This window comes from Oncorhynchus kisutch, linkage group LG2 (assembly GCF_002021735.2).
Source record: "Oncorhynchus kisutch isolate 150728-3 linkage group LG2, Okis_V2, whole genome shotgun sequence".
In the NCBI taxonomy this organism is placed as follows: domain Eukaryota; kingdom Metazoa; phylum Chordata; class Actinopteri; order Salmoniformes; family Salmonidae; genus Oncorhynchus; species Oncorhynchus kisutch.
Genome location: NC_034175.2, coordinates 13,269,386 through 13,290,601, shown reverse-complemented (window position 1 = coordinate 13,290,601; position 21,216 = coordinate 13,269,386). Strand labels below are relative to the sequence as shown.

At 40.3% G+C, this 21,216-nt stretch overlaps 1 protein-coding gene and 1 long non-coding RNA gene across 3 annotated transcripts; both read right to left on the bottom strand.

Moving 5' to 3' along the window:
- Positions 1–2,611: 2,611 nt before the first annotated feature.
- On the bottom strand, positions 2,612–6,503 carry LOC109901712 (uncharacterized). 2 transcript variants are annotated; one of them, XR_004202705.1, is made up of 6 exons: positions 5,726–6,503; positions 4,348–4,424; positions 3,758–3,895; positions 3,304–3,387; positions 2,974–3,100; positions 2,612–2,665 (listed from the first exon to the last, which is right to left on the bottom strand). It is a non-coding gene; the product is annotated as an uncharacterized LOC109901712 (long non-coding RNA). The 2 variants fall into 2 exon arrangements; XR_004202703.1 differs by lacking the exons at positions 4,348–4,424; positions 5,726–6,503 and adding an exon at positions 4,077–4,111.
- A 90-nt stretch (positions 6,504–6,593) lies between these two features.
- On the bottom strand, positions 6,594–21,216 carry rnf144b (ring finger protein 144B). The gene is made up of 9 exons (XM_031787995.1): positions 20,693–21,216; positions 19,581–19,677; positions 16,347–16,646; positions 15,284–15,388; positions 14,081–14,141; positions 11,490–11,700; positions 10,482–10,638; positions 7,437–7,526; positions 6,594–7,257 (listed from the first exon to the last, which is right to left on the bottom strand). Exons 3-9 carry the CDS (start codon positions 16,557–16,559, stop codon positions 7,075–7,077), a joined length of 1,020 nt encoding a protein of 339 aa, XP_031643855.1. The 5' UTR covers positions 16,560–16,646; positions 19,581–19,677; positions 20,693–21,216; the 3' UTR covers positions 6,594–7,074.

Below are 21,216 nucleotides of genomic sequence, written 5' to 3'. Positions count from 1 at the left end.
TATGATATGATGTCACTGGAACGGTGTCTATAGACCCTTTTCTGTGTTTGCACACATTGCCACACGATGGCGATGTGAATTGATGGCAGAACAAGGGGAAGTTCTTATAGGACACAGGGGAAAGAGCCAATATGTACATGTTGCTTATGAGTGCATTTCATACTACTTTTTGTTATAATTTGATTTTAAGCCTTGTATGAATGTCTTGCTTGTGTCATCATCGCAAATCAACTGCATTATACTTTTAAAAAACACTTCAACTTCAACCAGTAAAATGGCTCTTTGGCTAGCTTTTGCTACAGCCTATGTCAACGAGCGTTAGCATTATAGCTAACAACTGCTGCATCCAAAATAGTTATTTTACAAAGATCACAACCAAATAATCTTAGCGACTGTTCAAGCAAGATTCAAAACTTCGTTGTAAGCGTATGAGAACCCCCAAAAGTTATTTTATTTATAAGTAATATAAATGTAGGCTTTGTCTTTCTTACTGTCAGTGTGTCATATGCTTGGAAAGGGGTCTATCGGTCTACAATGTTACACTAAGGAGGAAGTTACCAAACCGGTTCGCAGTCAGGACTCAGGAAATAACGCTGTTATGGATTGTGTTACATACCGGTATTTTGCCTTGGGGTGATTATGTAGATAAATTGGATTGTGAGGATATCAATACAACATGTATTTTATTTCTGAGGGCATCCTAGTTTATGTTGGGGAGCCTTATTAAATATTGCATAACGTTTTTTAAAAGTATTTTTGCCAAGACCCCTACTAGGACATTTTTAATGTTACTATAACATTAGAAGCTAAGTAGCAACACTATATATATATATATATATATATATATATATATTTATGTTAATAACTATAATAGTAATGCGAAACACTGACACAATAGGGTTTGCTTCTTTGTATTCAACTCCAGTATGAAAAACTCTTACCAATCGATCAGTGGTCAATTAATTAATTCCTTCATTAATTCAATATTTTAAATGCCATATAATTTATACTCCATTAAATTCATATTTCTGGTTTTTACCATTGATGGCCTCACAATCGAATCATGTCAACATTACAGGAGTGTGCATTAAAATAGTCCACATTCACAAGACTCATCCACTGATTCATTATTTATACTATAACTGTAATAGTAGTTAGTCACATGAAACTATAACATTGAGTATGAATACGATTATGAAAGGTCTGGATGGACACTATAACACTCAGAGGACAAGGGGTGTCATGGTCAAACAAGACTTCACCACATGTCTTCACAGGTAGTGGTTAAAGACTGTTTCAAATTTCTCCTGATGTGACTTTGGGCTGCTCATTTTGCTTGACAAAGTCCTGAGAATAAACAACAAAAATTGCCATTAACATTATACTGATTTGGTAGCATTGAATCAACAGTGTTGTTACAAACACATGAGTGCTGTAGAGATGGTACTATGTTGTTATTCCACTAGTGACCTCACCTCCAGCTCCTCCAATGAGGCGCTGCCATCCTCTACTTTCTGACCAATCCCATGGCTGAAGCTCATGTAGCGCTCCTGTCAGAAAACAGTGATGAAAGCTTATATAGTTTGAGCATAGCTAGCTAATACGTAAACATTCTTTAGCACAGATAGTACATTTTGTCTCCTTGCAATGCCAACATACCTGGTAAAATAAGGTTAAGTCCATGATTAAATTAATTTACATATTGTCTTAGTACCTTGACCATCCCAGAGATTAAGTGAATATGTGAACAAATTAATTAATGAAAATTATGCCCCATTACCTTGACCATGCTGGTCATAACTCCTTCCTCTATGATCCTGACCGCGTTCCTCAGGCCACGTGCGAAGGCGTCCATGGCTCTGACGTGGGCTATGAACAGGTCCTCCAGGTCTGTGGACTCCCTACGCACCTTAGCATCGAAGTTCAGACCCACCCCCCCCCCCCCCCGGCTGCAGACCACCCTGCTCTATCACAGTCTGGGGAGGATAAAACAATGCATTTTATTATGCCCTTTCTTCTGACGTTCTGATATATGATAGGTATCATCATGAAATAACTGTTTATTAGTAATTGTGTGTGTGTCCATTATCTCCTTCATTATCATGGTGGTGTTCCTGATGTCCATGGGGAACTGCTCTGTGTCCCAGTCCAGGTCAGGAAAACCCAGTTCTCTGCTGCCAATGACTGGAACGAACTACAAAAATCTCTGAAACTGGAAACACTTATCTCCCTCAGCAGCTGTCAGAGTAGCTCACAGATCACTGCACATAGCCCAAAGAACTACCTCTTCCCCTACTGTATTTATTTATTTTGCTCCTTTGCACCCCAGTATTTCTACTTTGCACACTCATCTACTGTCAAATCTACCATTCCAGTGTTTTAATTGCATATTGCATTTACTTCGCCACCATGGCCTATTTATTGCCTTTACCTCCCTTATCTCACCTTATGTGCTCACATTGTATATAGACTTATTTTTCTACTGTGTTTGTTTTACTCCATGTGTAACTGTTGTTAAATGTGTCAAACTGCTTTGTTTTATCTTGGCCAGGTCGCAGTTGTAAATGAGAACTTGTTCTCAACTTGCCTACCTGGTTAAATAAAGGTGAAATAATAAATAAATAAAAAACCTGTTTTGGAGTCCACAAAGCCCAGCATGCCAAACCTACACACCAGAACAGGCTTATTAGGTTAACTGGACTGGAACATCCAGATTACCAGGAATGACGTCAACCACCCAGTCCAAAAAAGACCACTAGGCCCTACCCCCTATGCACTTCTGAAAGGTGTAAAAAATATGGTGAAAATTATAACTCCCCTATCATTACATCTACCCTATCGGAGGGCAAGGTGGCGCATTAACATATTGATTCGACCTATCCAATCTCTCCAGACCTACACAAGTCCATCGAGGTAGAGAGCAGGTGATAGGGGGTCGGTTTGGGAAACATGAAAGTCAACATGGCGATTTACACAGAGGCCATGACGACGTCGTGTTCATAGGAATGCCCAGCCAGAGTGGTGTGGTTGGGTTCGATGTTCAGTTTGAAATGGCTGTCCAGGTCATAATGCTTCAGGAAGCCTATGACACTCATTGCATCTATAAAAAGGTGAAACAGCAACATGTACAAAGAGATGTAAGATGGAAATTAAAGGCATCAGAGATTTTCTAGCATCTAATTGTTAGATGTGGTTAGTAATGCAGATAAACTGACTCTTGAGGGCCTCCATAGTTCAACAGTAACCACATTGTAAGGATGTGTACATTATGTTAATGTTGTGTTATACACCTAAAAGCCTTACCATAGTCGTACTGATGTTTGCATGGCTCTTTAGGCTTGGGTTCAATGAGGAACTGGCACTTCAACCCCATCTTCTCCTTGTACTCTGATATACAATAACACAATCAGGTTATCATCTTAACTACATCCAATCCTTTCTTCACCTGGGCCCCAGCATAGGCCAAAACATGGTAGTCAGGGTTGGACGCTGCTCCATTCATGTACCTATGGTATTGGCAATAAATAAAAATTCATTAAAAATAAATGTAGGCTCTAAGTCGAATGGCAAAGAGATGGTGTCATCGTGAAATCTGGACAATTAGACATAAATATTGTGAAAAACAATGCATATAGCCAATAATATACCATATATTCTCTATTATACATCCTACAACAGATTATCATCTCTTCCAATTTGAAGAGTGAAAATAACCTTTGGAGTGTAAAAATGACTAAGGTTGGTGAGGAAAGCTGACCTTGAGTGAGCGAACAGATTGCAGGTGACCCACAGCACCTTCACCCCAGTCCTATTCTGCAGCTGCAGGTCCAGGTCTGTCATCTCATCCAGGTTGCTGTTGGAGTCCTCCAGAGTGCTTCCCTCAGGGGACATGTCCCTATACAACAGGATGGATAGGAGGGTAACAGATCAGTTAGTATACAATGACCATGGGTGAGAGAACAAGCATCTTGGACAGGTGCTACTTCTTTAAGGCATAAATGGCCACTCTATCCATGTCTCTACCAACGACCAAGAAGAGGAATTGATTTGATACTGTAGGAACAATGTGACAATACCTGTCATGAAAGGTGTAGTACTTCACCTCAAAAGAACATACACATGAATCAATATGGTTTCTATATATTTTTTAAAAGCTGTACATTCTAAAATACAAAGTGTTAAAGGTACAGTATTTGGGTGGAAGCTCACTCACACCAAGTTTGGTGGAGAACTCAAAGGCTGCATGGAGGTAAAGGAGGTAGAGTCTCACTGTGCAACAGGAAGACAACAGACACTTCCATGACACCTGACAAACACAGCCCTTCTTTCAAGTTAGCCATAACCTACTTCTTCTGCATTGTAGTGTTGGAAACACAAGACGTCTCGAGCTCCAGCATTGGGTACATATGGAATCTTCGGAATACCTGTGTGATACATTAATCTCGGTTAATCCAGAACTAACTCGAACAGTGCTTGATTTGGGAAGGAGATCACCGGAGCTGAGTACCGGTGTTGTGCCGAGAACACCCCCCCTTCCAGTGAACGCGCTCAAATCTTCATAGGCTGCATTTAATTTACATTTTTATGTCGGTTTGAACGGGGGGGGGGGGCACTTGTAATGTCTGCAGTTTTCGGTTTGGCTATTTGTTTCAAATTCATAATCTCTCCCATGTCTTATTCAAATAGTAGTTCTTCTGAAATGTTTATTGCTTGCCTACATTTTACTCCCTCCACAGAAAGTATTTGATTCTAGCCACAAAATTAATTAGAAGGGGGGGTTCGCCAAGGCTATTTTCTTGCCTACCGAAACTCTCCCTCCCCTTCTAATTTCCTTAATTTTGTGGCTAGAATCAAATACTTTCTGTGGCACACACTACTGGTCAACATGAGCTACCAGAACGATTCTGAAGTGTGCCAAGCCTTGCAGTCCCAGGATAGAAGGGGTGCGGGGAGAATTTAGGCAGGCAAGAAAATAGCGTTGCCGAAACCCTTCCCCCCTTATAATTTCCTTAATTATGTGGCTAGTCAAATACTTTCTAGAGAACAATTAATGTATGTGTTATATTATACATAGAGGAGGAAGTAAAACGTAGGCAAGCAATAAACATTTTACAACAACTACTAGTCAAATAATGGGAGAGATGACGAATTTTGACAGAGATTTATTTATTAACTAATACACTAAACAAATAGCCAAACCGAAAACTGCAGACATTACAAGTGCCTCCCCCGCGATCAAACCGCCATAAAATATTTAAATGAAACGCAGCCTAACGTGATCATTGATAGCTTCCTTGAAGAACACAAATAAAACATGCTTTCTGCTACTAAGATCAGTGAAATGTAGGCTAAACTGACAACGGAGTGAAGAGCAGAAATCTCAACTAGCAAGCAAGTCGCAGCAATGAAGAATTGAGTGTATCTGCGCGTTCACGCGAAGGGGGAGTTGTTATGCACAATACCGGCACCTATTTCAGTTCAAATCAAGCAAAAATAAAACATTGCCTTGGAAAATCGGGTTTCCCTGCTAATATTGCAGAAACTTCACATTTATAAAGCATCTAACTGCAATGCACGACGAAAAACAATTTCAGTTATTGTTTTGTGAATGAATGGAATTTCCAATCTCAGCTCTTGTTTGCAGGGTTCTTAGTGGTCAATTGCCACCAATTTAAAGCCTATATTGAGGAAGAAGTGTGCTATAATTGAAGCAAAGAATGATTACCAGCAAATAATTATGTTTCCGTAGCCATGTCAAATACGTTTAAGAACTTCAGATCATCTCTTGAGTTTTCCCCTTGAAGTTCCACTTCGTCTTGATCGAAAATATGAAACGCAATCTTCACATCTACCACAAGGTGTCTCTGGTTTCCAGCAGAACATTTTTTATCAAAATAGTAATTTTTGGTCCCGTTTGACAGCATCAAACCGCCTTTCAAAACCTACAAACTAGTCAGCTCTATCACCCTTCTTTGGTCAACGCTAAATGTCATTCCCAAATTCCGTGGTAGAATTTGGATCTGATAGGCTAATCTATACATTGCAACATTATTGCAGTCATTCACATTGTACGACCTCTTTAGGGCCCAATTTACTATAGTTCTAGTCTTCAGTAGCAAGATTATGAAGACAACCAGGCCTATGACTGGGTGAATCTCGAAAGGGCATGTTATAAATCAGGGTAAACAAGATTATAAACATTTAAGTGGGCCATACTATTATGCAGCCAGGGCATGTTCAATATCTGTTGTTTATTTCAATTACAATGGATCTTTTACAAAATATCTGATGCAGAAACATCAACGAAAAAAAGTAGAAAAGACAGGACCCACCATATACACAATTCCATAAATACATATTTACATACATTATAGTAGTAGTAGTATATAGAATCCAACAGAAATTTGGTCTGGAATTCCAGGTGGAAACTATCTGTCAGCAGCAGAAAATATTTCTATGTGCACCTTTGAAGCCCTATATCATTGGGTACTTCCAAAATGGCACCCTATTCCCATTATAGTGCACACCTTTGACCAGGGACTGGTCAAAAGTAGCATACTATGTAGGGAATAGGGTGCCATTTTGGATGTACATATTTTTCTCCCAGTATTCAATACAGTGCACAATGCAGTTTCCACAGCACAATGCTTCCACAGCACATTATGAAACAATGTTTTGCATTGGTTACGGATTTTTTCCTATGTTACATACAGTCGTCCTTTTCATAAACAACACACATTTTTGCATAATATAATGGAAGGCAAAACAAATACCAGGCACTGTAGGATGGAGGCACTTGTGCACCTACTGTAACAAGACTGGTTTGGCATCGTGACATTTGGCACATGAAGGTGGTAGACAGTGGTCCTGTACTGTATGTGTGTGTGAGATGTTGGGAATCTGGGTACTAGTCAGTTTTCAATTCTCTCAATTCAATAACATTATTTAAAATGCAATGATTTAGAAATTACCCCATTCTTTTCAATTAAGTGTTTTTTCATTAATTAAAATCTGTTCCTGAATTGACAATGGATCCATTCCCAGACCGTGGTGAGAATAAGGAGCAGTCTTTCTTTATGACTTGGTGGGACTGAGTTCTGGCTGTATGTCTGTCTGTGTGAGCTCTTTCTTCTTCCTCCTCTTCTTTTTGCCTCGGCAGGGCTTGCACAGGCAGCACAGGACGCAGGGTGAAGCCAGCAGGAGGAGAGGAGAGGCCACCAGCACGATGACACTGACACCAACCAGGATGCCCACCACCTGCCAAGAGGACAGGGTTCACACACACACAGGGTGTTTAGCAGGAGGCCAATAAATGTGAATGTCACATACTTAATGTCAGGCCAATTACTGTTGTTTCAGGCATACAAGAAAACATGATATAGCAAAACACAGATTTCCTGGTTTACTGGAGTGTAAAATGAGAAGAGTCACCTCACCTGTGTTCTGTTCCACATAACGGAGGCTCGGGAGTGGCCCAGCTTGTTCCTGCATGGCCCCTTATCATAGTGCCTCAGAAATATATCACCCTAAACATATAACAACAGTTATCATAGTACCTCAGAAATATATCACCTTAACATATAACAACAGTTATCATAGTGCCTCAGAAATATATCACCTTAACATATAACAACAGTTATCATAGTATCTCAGAAATATATCACCTTAACATAAAACAACAGTTATCATAGTACCTCAGAAATATATCACCTTAACATATAACAACAGTTATCATAGTGCCTCAGAAATATATCACCTTAACATATAACAACAGTTATCATAGTACCTCAGAAATATATCACCTTAACATATAACAACAGTTATCATAGTGCCTCAGAAATATATCACCTTAAACATATAACAACAGTTATCATAGCACCTCAGAAATATATCACCTTAACATATAACAACAGTTATCATAGTGCCTCAGAAATATATCACCTTAACATATAACAACAGTTATCATAGTACCTCAGAAATATATCACCTTAACATATAACAACAGTTATCATAGTGCCTCAGAAATATATCACCTTAACATATAACAACAGTTATCATAGTGCCTCAGAAATATATCACCTTAACATATAACAACAGTTATCATAGTACCTCAGAAATATATCACCTTAACATATAACAACAGTTATCATAGTGCCTCAGAAATATATCACCTTAACAACAGTTATCATAGTGCCTCAGAAATATATCACCTTAACATATAACAGCAGTTATCATAGTGCCTCAGAAATATATCACCTTAACATATAACAACAGTTATCATAGTGCCTCAGAAATATATCACCTTAACATATAACAACAGTTATCATAGTGCCTCAGAAATATATCACCTTAACAACAGTTATCATAGTGCCTCAGAAATATATCACCTTAACATATAACAACAGTTATCATAGTGCCTCAGAAATATATCACCTTAACATATAACAACAGTTATCATAGTACCTCAGAAATATATCACCTTAACATATAACAACAGTTATCATAGTACCTCAAAAATATATCACCTTAACATATAACAACAGTTATCATAGTACCTCAGAAATATATCACCTTAACATATAACAACAGTTATCATAGTACCTCAGAAATATATCACCTTAACATATAACAACAGTTATCATAGTGCCTCAGAAATATATCACCTTAACATATAACAACAGTTATCATAGTGCCTCAGAAATATATCACCTTAACATATAACAACAGTTATCATAGTGCCTCAGAAATATATCACCTTAACAACAGTTATCATAGTGCCTCAGAAATATATCACCTTAACATATAACAACAGTTATCATAGTGCCTCAGAAATATATCACCTTAACATATAACAACAGTTATCATAGTACCTCAAAAATATATCACCTTAACATATAACAACAGTTATCATAGTACCTCAGAAATATATCACCTTAACATATAACAACAGTTATCATAGTACCTCAGAAATATATCACCTTAACATATAACAACAGTTATCATAGTACCTCAGAAATATATCACCTTAACATATAACAACAGTTATCATAGTACCTCAAAAATATATCACCTTAACATATAACAACAGTTATCATAGTACCTCAGAAATATATCACCTTAACATATAACAACAGTTATCATAGTACCTCAAAAATATATCACCTTAACATATAACAACAGTTATCATAGTACCTCAGAAATATATCACCTTAACATATAACAACAGTTATCATAGTACCTCAGAAATATATCACCTTAACATATAACAACAGTTATCATAGTGCCTCAGAAATATATCACCTTAACATATAACAACAGTTATCATAGTATCTCAGAAATATATCACCTTAACATAAAACAACAGTTATCATAGTACCTCAGAAATATATCACCTTAACATATAACAACAGTTATCATAGTACCTCAGAAATATATCACCTTAACAACAGTTATCATAGTGCCTCAGAAATATATCACCTTAACATATAACAACAGTTATCATAGTGCCTCAGAAATATATCACCTTAACATATAACAACAGTTATCATAGTACCTCAAAAATATATCACCTTAACATATAACAACAGTTATCATAGTACCTCAGAAATATATCACCTTAACATATAACAACAGTTATCATAGTGCCTCAGCAATATATCACCTTAACATATAACAACAGTTATCATAGTACCTCAGAAATATATCACCTTAACATATAACAACAGTTATCATAGTACCTCAAAAATATATCACCTTAACATATAACAACAGTTATCATAGTACCTCAGAAATATATCACCTTAACATATAACAACAGTTATCATAGTACCTCAAAAATATATCACCTTAACATATAACAACAGTTATCATAGTACCTCAGAAATATATCACCTTAACATATAACAACAGTTATCATAGTACCTCAGAAATATATCACCTTAACATATAACAACAGTTATCATAGTGCCTCAGAAATATATCACCTTAACATATAACAACAGTTATCATAGTATCTCAGAAATATATCACCTTAACATAAAACAACAGTTATCATAGTACCTCAGAAATATATCACCTTAACATATAACAACAGTTATCATAGTACCTCAGAAATATATCACCTTAACAACAGTTATCATAGTGCCTCAGAAATATATCACCTTAACATATAACAACAGTTATCATAGTGCCTCAGAAATATATCACCTTAACATATAACAACAGTTATCATAGTACCTCAGAAATATATCACCTTAACATATAACAACAGTTATCATAGTACCTCAGAAATATATCACCTTAACATATAACAACAGTTATCATAGTGCCTCAGCAATATATCACCTTAACATATAACAACAGTTATCATAGTGCCTCAGAAATATATCACCTTAACATAACACCTTAATACAGTATCACCATTAACATACAACATGTAGGTTCAGACTTATTGAAGCATTTATAACTGTATGTGGACTTACATCCAGGTTCTGCAGACAGTACCAACAGAAGGTGTGTTTGCAGCTCTTACACAGCATCTGGGCACAGCCTTGGTTCCTCTCGATGTACACACCACACATGGGGCACTGCTTGATGGGCAGATCAGAGTCACTGCATGACCGGCCCCCAGCATGAAGGCTGGGGACAAGTGGATGAGGGGTGGAGAGGTGGTGGCAAGGTTGAGAGGTGGTGGGGGAGGTGAGGAAGAGTGGGTTCAGATAGAGAATTAGAATAAGAATGTTAATAATGTCTATACATTATAGTGTAAATGTAATTATATGGTGTTAGCAGGGTTAAACCATGGGAGCTGAGGCACAGACTGGCCTCTATATTTAGCACTAATGTTAATTCGCGGCTTAACATCATTTATTTGGGAGAAGAAACTATGAGGGAACCAGTTGACTGAATACCATGGTAAGAAGGGATTGAATTAACTGCATTGTATTATTAAATGGACCAATAGTGTTAATCCCCCACAACAACATCAAACTGGCATTCTGTCTCTCATACTTTGGGGCTCAAATCTAAGATTTTAGAACACTTTCTGGTCTTGTCTGTTGTTATACTTTAGTTTACTAAATCCATCGACTCAAGGACATTTCTCCAGTACGAGGCACTTCGCGTTGTCAAAGCAACAGAAATGGATTCACTGACTGACTCCCCTACTCCTCCCCTTTGGCAGGGACACAATGGCATTCCATTAAGCTTTACTCCACACCTCTTTACTCCACACCTTCCAATAACACACACACACACACACACACACACACACACACACATTGAAGAGTGGAAGGGGTGGAATACTGTATGCAGCATAGAGAGAGAGACACCGACGGATTTCTGAGGAACACACTGAGCACACTGTCTGTGGCACACCAGAAATGGCCAAAAGGCCAAGACAACTGCCAACTACTGCTTCAATCAGCATTCATCAGTTTTTCTGTGACAATATTTTTTCCACCAAGGCGCTCTGACTGTGACTGACTGACCTGCTCTCTGAGGCAGATGATGATGTCATAGGCTGGTGCTCGGGGCAGGCGTGCCCGTCCTGCCAGGGCCCTCTACAGCCAGAGCAGAAGACGGTGAGGCAGGCTGGACAGGGCACGGATGTAGGCTGGCCCTCTGAGCTGGGCCCGACGCTGCAGACAGCCTGGCACTCCAGCACCGGGCACCATGCTCTACTAGGGTCCAGCTGCACCCCTGAAACATAACAAACCAATGATGTACATAAACACATATGTATGTACATATACAGGTAACTGGCAAAATAAAGGAAACACTAGTAAATGAGGGATATAAAGTATATTAAAAGCAGGTTGTTCCACGCAGGTGTGGTTCCTGAGTTAATTAAGCTCTTAACTTTCCATCATGCCTTGTTGCCCATTATTTTGGCTACCATGGCTCGAAGAGATCTCAGTGACTTTGAAAGAGGGGTCTCAAAGGATTATTTTCTCTGAAAAATAAGAACCTAACAGAATGATACCCAAAGCAAGGTATTAGATATAGAGGGTAGAGGATCCTAGATACGGGTGCCTTCAGAAAGTATTCACACCCCTTGACTTGTTCTACCTTTTGTTGTGTTACTGCCTGCATTTCAAATTTGTTAAATTGAGATTTTGTGTCACTGGCCTCCACATCCCAAAGTATATTATAAAAAAAACATTTTTTTTTACAAATTAATAAAAAATGAAAAGCTGAAATGTCTTGCATCAATAAGTATTCAACCCATTTGTTATGGTCTAAATAAGTTCAGGAGTAAAAATGTGCTTAACAAGTAACATAATAAGTTGCATGGACTCACTCTGTGTGCAATAATAGTGTTTAATATGTTTTTTGAATGACTACCTCACCTCTGTATCCTACACATACAATTATCTGTAAGGCCCCTCTGTCGAGCAGTGAATTGGTTAAAAAAAATGTGTTAAAAAAATCTGACATTGAATATTACTTTGAGCATGGTGAAGTTATTAATTACACTTTCGATGGTGCATCAATACACCCAGATCTACAAAGATACAGGCTCCTTCCTAACTCAGTTGCCAGTGAGGAAGGAAACCGCTCAGGTATTTTACCATGAGGCCAATGATGACTTTAAAACAGTTACAGTTTAATTGTTGTGATAGGAGAAAACTGAAGATGCATCAACAACATTGTAGCCTGTATAGAATACAAATATTCAAAAACATGCATCCTGTTCTCAATAAGGCACTAAATGTGGCAAAGAAAATAACTTTATCTCCTGAATACAAAGCATTATGTTAAGGGCAAATCCAACACATCACTGAATACCACTCTTCATATTTTCAATGGTGGTGGCTGCATCATGTTATGGGTATGCTTGTCATCGGCAAGGACTAGGGAGTTTTTTAGGATAACAATAAACGGTATAGAGCTAAGCACAGGCAAAATCTTAGAGAAAAACCTGGTTCAGTCTGCTTTCCAACAGACACTGAGAGACAAATTCATCTTTCAGCAGGACAACAACCTAAAACATAAGGCCAAATATACACAACATTGGATGTTCCTGAATGGCCTATTTACAGTTTTGACTCAAATCGTCTTGACAATCTATCGCAAGGCTTGAAAATGGTTGTCTAGCAATGATCACAACCAACTTGACAGAGATTGAAGAATTTGAAAAATAATAATGTGCAAATATTGTACAATCCAGGTGTGCAAAGCTCTTAGAGACGTACCCAGAAAGACTCACAGCTGTAATCGATGCCAAAGGTGATTCTAACATGTACTGAGTCAGGGGGTTAAATACTTATGAAATAAGGATATATTAGTGTTTTTTATTTTATTTTTTACAAATGTTAGAATGTTTCTTCCACTTTGACATTACAGAGTATTTTGTGTAGATCGTTGACAAAAATGACAATTAAATCAATTTTAATCCCACCTTGTAAAAAGTCAAGGGGCGTGAATACTTTCCGAAGGAAAGTATCCTAGATGTATCCTATCCTAGATGTATCCTATCCTAGATGTACCAGAGCAGGGTTTTCAGTGGGGTTTCTAACTGCTTTCGTAACAAAGGCACATTCCATGTTATCCTTTATCAGAGTAGCACCATGAGAACATGTTTTTGTGCACTTTGTTCCTAGATCCAATTTTTATGGTATTTGATTTATGACTGAACGGTGACTAATATTGGTTTCAGTGTGTTGTTGCCACAAGGCAAACCAACCAACCTCAGATTCCAATTTGTAAATGTTAAACCAGCCGGCACCTTTTCTACACTGTTTTCTTCTCTTCAAGCTCTTAGAAATGACTTTTGTCTCTAAACTAAAGCCAACAACAACAAACCATATTTCTTCACCAACAAAAACTGCGGACAGACAGAGCAATAACAATTTCCAGTAATTCTTAAACTGCTATTTATAAATCGCCTTATGGTATTCTGGTAGCTTGACAAACCGTCTAGCAGTTACTAAAGTTACAAGAACCTTTCAGCTGGACTGGGACGGGGTGGGAGGGAGTCAAGATAAGGACTAGAGGGAGACCTGAAATAGCCTGGTTGCCATGACAGCCGTCACCAGTCACCTCCCCAGCATGTTAAAGCTAATGAACGGTACCATACCTCGTTCAAACTCCAGCCGCTGGTACAGCTCAACCTGATCCGCAGAAGCAAAGCAGGCTATCTGCAAAACAACGCAAATGAAACAGAATTGATCACGTCTGTGATTATGTCTTAAAATCAAAGGATGACCATCCTGGTCCCAGATCAGTTTTACAACTTCTATGGTCATTGTTACAAACAGATCTGAGACCAGGCTTCAATATAATGCATTCCACAGAAATTAAATGTATTGCATTCTACAGAAATGCAGAAATTAACGCAGGGATAATAATTTCAAGAGAAGAGGTGTTGATTACCAAACTCCCTGACCTGAATGCAACACTACATTGGCCTGTGCTGTAGGCCATTTACCATTTACACCTGACAATGACATTCGGAATTTCAAGGTGTGGTGACATGATTCATCTTACCCAACGGTACCCAACCCTACTAGTGGTAAGAGGCAAATACATATGAGTGTAATAGTGTAACCGATGTGAAATGGCTAGCCAATTAGCGGTGGTGCGCGCGAATAGTGTTTCAATCGGTGACGTCACTCGCTCTGAGACCTGAAGTAGTGGTTCCCCTTGCTCTGCAAGGGCCGTGGCTTTTGTGGAGCGATGGGTAACGATGCTTCGAGGGTGACTGTTGATGTGTGCAGAGGGTCCCTGGCTTGAGCCCAGGGTGGGGCGAGGAGAGGGACGGAAGCTATACTGTTACATTGATGCTGTTGACCCGGATCACTGGTTGCTGCGGAAAAGGAGGAGGTCAAAAGGGGAGTGAGTGTAACGGATGTGAAATGGCTAGCTAGATAGTGGTGGTGCGCGCTAAATAGCGTTTCAATCGGTGACGTCACTCGCTCTGAGACCTGAAGTAGTGGTTCCCCTTGCGGCTTTTTTGTTGTTCCCCCCGCGGCTTTTGTGGAGTGATGGGTAACGATGCTTCGAGGGTGACTGTTGATGTGTGCAGAGGGTCCCTGGTTCGAGCCCAGGTTGGGGCGAGGAGAGGGAAGGAAGCTATACTGTTACAATAGCAAAGTAGCAGTGTAATAGTCAAATGGTCTAAACATTGATGTGAACCAGTGGTTCTTTGAATGTGTCCAAAATGGCACCCTATTCCCTATATAATTCCCTATGGGCCCTGGTCAAAAGTAGTGCACTATAAAGGGAATAGGGTGTCATTTGAGTAGCAGACACAATAGAACATCCAGTATAACCCTAGTACCTCTGAGTGGAGTAGGACTCCTGTCCTCAGACAAGCCATGTCTGGACATGTGACCGGGCTGCCCCCACCCTCCCGGATGGCCAGCTGAACATACTGCTGCAGACACTGAGGGGACAGACAACCAATGACATAAACACAGATGTGAATAATATGTATGTCTATGGACAAAACCAGAGAGAAGGTCCATGTTCAGCAGCGCACAACGTTGTGAAATGTTCCCGAACAAACATGCCTCTGTAGCCATGTAGAGTAAGGAATCACGTCAGATCTGATCATTACATTTTTATATACAACGTTCCACAACGTTCACCTACTAAAAGTGGCCCTGGATTGATGTTGATGTTGACAGTATCTGAGATATACAGTAACTAGCACTTGAACTAGACTCGTCTGTAACAAACGATTTGATGCTAAAGACAAAGCAGCCAAACAATGCAGTCCTGCGAGTCTGTTCATGCAAAAACCTGCCGTTTTGTTTGTCAGAAGAGTCACACCAAGCCTCACCCAGCTACTGTAGCAACAGCAGAATGCAGAAGGCATGGGGTTTATTGTCAATACCAGTGTTGTGTTGACAGTATCTCTCTATGGCTGTGTCCCAAACGGCATCGTATTCCCTATATAGTGCACGACTTTCCAGGCCCCATAGGGATGCACCCTATGTTTGACCTTGGCCTAGCAACTCAGACTGCTGCTCCGAGCGACGCCAGCAGCCAGGCAGAGATTAGCACCTGCCAACCAACCCCACGCCAGGATATCTCACTCTCCGTGTCAAGGCACATCACCTCCACCTCCGTGCGGATGGATACAGGCTGACTGAACACCAATCAATAGAAAGTCAGCTACAGTACTGCCTGCCAGAGATAAAAGTGAAAGAGAAACTAAATGCTTTCAGGAAAGTTGTGATTAAATAAATATTTTTGATTCGGCAGATAGATATGTCCTGTCGTTTGAATGCTTAGTCTTGTTGAATGAAAACAGAGGGAGAATAGAAAATACAGGCATTTCCCTGCTCAGTATCAGATATGAGAAGAGAAGTTATGACAGGTTTGTGTTGTCTACCTACCGGGGTGCAGAAGACACAGTCACAGGTGTGCAGCGTGCTGGTTGCTGCTGAGGGGTGCTCACTAAGGCACAGCTTGCAGTACACCACCAAATCAGGCTGGGTGGAGGAGGCCACTACAGCCCCGGCATGGCCCAGAGGCTGAGCTGAACTGCTGTTGGCTATGGGGCCCTGACCCTGGCTCTGGCCCTGGTCTGGACTGCTGTTGTTGGCCATGGGGGAGCAGAGCGGTCAGTCAGCGCTGCCTGGAAGCTTCTCTTAGCCCTTCTGCTGGAGGAAGTGTGGAGGGCTGTGCTCCATGATCTGGTGGATGGTGGAGAACAGAAGACAAGCAGTCAGCCGATAGCCTCGCCAGTCTCCACATCATCTAGTTGTGTTTAAAACAGCTGATAGCCTCGCCAGTCTCCACATCATATATTGGTGTTTAAAACAGCTGATAGCCTCGCCAGTCTCCACATCATCTAATGGTGTTTAAAACAGCTGATAGCCTCGTCAGTCTCCACATCATATATTGGTGTTTAAAACAGATGATAGCCTCGCCAGTCTCCACATCATATAATTGTGTTTAGAACAGCTGATAGCCTCGCCAGTCTCCACATCATATTTTGGTGTTTAAAACAGCTGAGAGGATTAGAGACTAATTCCAGGTTGCTTCCCAAATAGTGCACTACTTTTAACCAGGCCCCGGACATATGATTATCACTTCCTATTAATGAACAGAGGAGCCATTACTCCCCCTCCTTCCAGCAGTATTAGTGCGTGTAGCCGTTGGTAACATGGCTGTTTTACATTGGTATCTACGGTGCAACACTTCTACAGCGCAACACAAAAATCATGGGTAATATCTTTGCGTCTTTGCAATAGACGAACAAGAGAAGAGGTGTAATCTCTTTTAACAATAAAATGTGTCTTTCAGGTTTCGCCAGAAGGAAAATACAGTGCCTTGCGAAAGTATTCGGCCCCCTTGAACTTTGCGACCTTTTGCCACATTTCAGGCTTCAAACATAAAGATATAAAAATGTATTTTTTTGTGAAGAATCAACAACAAGTGGGACACAATCATGAAGTGGAACGACATTTATTGGATATTTCAAACTTTTTTAACAAATCAAAAACGGAAAAATTGGGCGTGCAAAATTATTCAGCCCCCTTAAGTTAATACTTTGTAGCGCCACCTTTTGCTGCGATTACAGCTGTAAGTCGCTTGGGGTATGTCTCTATCAGTTTTGCACATCGAGAGACTGAAATGTTTTCCCATTCCTCCTTGCAAAACAGCTCGAGCTCAGTGAGGTTGGATGGAGAGCATTTGTGAACAGCAGTTTTCAGTTCTTTCCACAGATTCTCGATTGGATTCAGGTCTGGACTTTGACTTGGCCATTCTAACACCTGGATATGTTTATTTTTTAACCATTCCATTGTAGATTTTGCTTTATGTTTTGGATCATTGTCTTGTTGGAAGACAAATCTCCGTCCCAGTCTCAGGTCTTTTGCAGACTCCATCAGGTTTTCTTCCAGAATGGTCCTGTATTTGGCTCCATCCATCTTCCCATCAATTTGAACCATCTTCCCTGTCCCTGCTGAAGAAAAGCAGGCCCAAACCATGATCCTGCCACCACCATGTTTGACAGTGGGGATGGTGTGTTCAGGGTGATGAGCTGTGTTGCTTTTACGCCAAACATAACGTTTTGCATTGTTGCCAAAAAGTTCCATTTTGGTTTCATCTGACCAGAGCACCTTCTTCCACATGTTTGGTGTGTCTCCCAGGTGGCTTGTGGCAAACTTTAAACAACACCTTTTATGGATATCTTTAAGAAATGGCTTTCTTCTTGCCACTCTTCCATAAAGGCCAGATTTGTGCAATATACGACTGATTGTTGTCCTATGGACAGAGTCTCCCACCTCAGCTGTAGATCTCTGCAGTTCATCCAGAGTGATCATGGGCCTCTTGGCTGCATCTCTGATCAGTCTTCTCCTTGTATGAGCTGAAAGTTTAGAGAGACGGCCAGGTCTTGGTAGATTTGCAGTGTCCTGATACTCCTTCCATTTCAATATTATCGCTTGCACAGTGCTCCTTGGGATGTTTAAAGCTTGGGAAATCTTTTTGTATCCAAATCCGGCTTTAAACTTCTTCACAACAGTATCTCGGACCTGCCTGGTGTGTTCCTTGTTCTTCATGATGCTCTCTGCGCTTTTAACGGACCTCTGAGACTATCACAGTGCAGGTGCATTTATACGGAGACTTGATTACACACAGGTGGATTGTATTTATCATCATTAGTCATTTAGGTCAACATTGGATCATTCAGAGATCCTCACTGAACTTCTGGAGAGAGTTTGCTGCACTGAAAGTAAAGGGGCTGAATAATTTTGCACGCCCAATTTTTCAGTTTTTGATTTGTTAAAACAGTTTGAAATATCCAATAAATGTCATTCCACTTCATGATTGTGTCCCACTTGTTGATGATTCTTCACAAAGAAATACAGTTTTATATCTTTATGTTTGAAGGCTGAAATGTGGCAAAAGGTCACATAGTTCAAGGGGGCAGAATACTTTCGCAAGGCACTGTATTAATTTCAGAATTCATTGAAGAGCAGGAAACTTGTGGTGCTGTTGCCAATTTACCCATTTCACATGTTCTGGGCTAATCCAGGCTAGAAAAGAGGACAAAGTCTAACTAAGAGGTCTAACTGTAGCTCAGGTCATCTGATGTTGGGCCCTGTGAAAGAGTACAAACCCAGAGCCAATATCTCTGCCCTCAAATCCAATGAGGAAAAATAAAGAATTAAGTAGTAAAATAGATTTAGCACTACAGAATGAGTGGCTAAAAAGCTGATGATTATGCATTTGTCTATCTACAGTTTCTCATTCTCCACACAAAGAGCAGTTGCTGTTTAAATTGGCAGGCAAATTTAAACCAGCCAAATCAATAGAGCCAACATCACTGTCCTAAATGTACTGTGCTCCTCTATCTAACATTGATTTATGGCACACGTGCAAAATACTGACACTTGCACTTCAATGTGCACATTTGATTTCTGCACTGTCATTCTTTCTCTCTGTCCCATAGGAGTGAAGCACTTCTGTATTGTGGTGGAGACTGGAGAGCAGGGTGAAGACATCTGACAATGCTGCCTACTTCTGTCAGTCTGTCTGTTCGTCAGAGTCAGTCTGTCAGTCTGCCTGCCTGTCAGTCTGTCTGTCCTACCATAACAGGAAGGTAGCAGTAGCAAACAGACCTGTGGTGCTAAAGACCAATGGTGCTTTATCAGTTTCCACCTTCTCTCCACCTTGAAAGTTCCTCCCCCTTTTGTTGTCTTGATGAAATATTACAACCTGCAAAGTGATACAAATAAAGGAAAGGATCACCAATGTCACTGGAGTGTTTGGATCCAGCCATTGACACCACAAACAGGAGTATGGGGGTCAGCTGGAGTGAACCGCTAGCTTGTAGCATACAACAACAACAAACGTTTTATATCATCATCATGATGTAGACAAGCTTTTATTAACTAACCATAAGGCCTTTGCTTTGACTAACAGCAGCTTTCACATTATAGTGAGTTCTGTTTCTAACCATACTGTAGGCATTCTCCATGGATCAAAATCTAGGTTGAATGCCTGCCAGGGATCAAAGCCTCATTGTCCAGCACACAAGCTGAAACGGAAAACCAGCTCAGCTCGGTGAATAGTTGCCATACATACAGAGCGACTGGCTGTGTTCTGTTGGAAGGAGGCAGATGGGCCTGGGCCTATGCTCCCGTACTTACAATCCTGTGTGTGTGTGTTTGTGTGTGTGTGTGTGTGTGAGAGAGAGAGAGCAAGCGAGAGAGAGTGAGAGAAAGAAAGACATTCATCGTGCTGCAGTTAATGCGGGTCTAAATGTAAAATTGTGTCTACTCCAATTCCTATGAAACTGCTGTTTAATTGAATCAAAGAAACAAACAAAACCATCATTTTTTTATTACTGTGTTACTACCAAACACTGTATTTATGTTGTTGTACAAACTACAGTAAATGGGAGTGACAACCTCTTTATGAGGGTATGCCTCTAATAAAGTATATTCTTCATCCAGAATTCATAGAGGAATAATCTGAAATATACTCATTGTTCGCATGTAGTAGACAGCAGAAGAATACAAGATTAGCTTGACTGACACAATTTCACCTTCAAATGTTGTAGCTATACTGACATAGGTCCACATTGAAATTCTGCAACATACGCACATTAAACCATTCCTTACACTGAAAATAACATTTAAATGCCACACAGATGTCACAATAAATACGGAAACACTAGAAAAAAAAGACAGAGGGGGGGGGGGGGGGGGGGAGAGAAAGAGAGACCTACCTCCACGGTCAGGTCGCCTACTGCGTGTAGCCTACGAGCTGCTTCTGTCCAGATTAACAGCCGCAGTGCTTTTACTAGGACACAGACGCATCTGTTGATACACAGTCACCTACAAAACACCTCCACTCGGGCGCCACGATATTCACACAAGCACCACCCATTTAACTCTTCCTTCCAACTGCACTAGACACACCTCCCTGCCTGGCCTACAGTCACCAACGCAATCAGTGTTGGCATGCACAGTCAGTCCCGTGTTTCCAGATGGACGGGTGTGTGTGTGTGTAGTATTGTTCCGCAAACGATGTTCTTGCTGCCCTGCCTGCTGCTTGCTTGACCAGGAAGTGGTAGGCTATTGGTGGAATGTCCTCTAGCCTGCCCCTGGCGGCTTGCATAGAATAAAAGCAGAAACCTACAAGCGTCTTCCCTCACCTCAGGAGTTCGTCCTTTTTGACTACATAATCAATGTTATTGTTACAAATCCACAGAAGCTTCTCTTGTGATATCTCCTGGTCGGGTAGAATATC

Coding starts and splice junctions, on each gene's coding strand:
- rnf144b (XM_031787995.1), bottom strand. CDS start 16,559: ATGGCCAACAACAGCAGTCCAGACCAGGGCCAGAGCCAGGGTCAGGGC. Junction 15,389..16,346: donor ACTGTGTCTTCTGCACCCCG/GTAGGTAGACAA, acceptor CTGTCCCCTCAG/TGTCTGCAGCAGTATGTTCA. Junction 14,142..15,283: donor GAGTCCTACTCCACTCAGAG/GTACTAGGGTTA, acceptor GTTGTTTTGCAG/ATAGCCTGCTTTGCTTCTGC.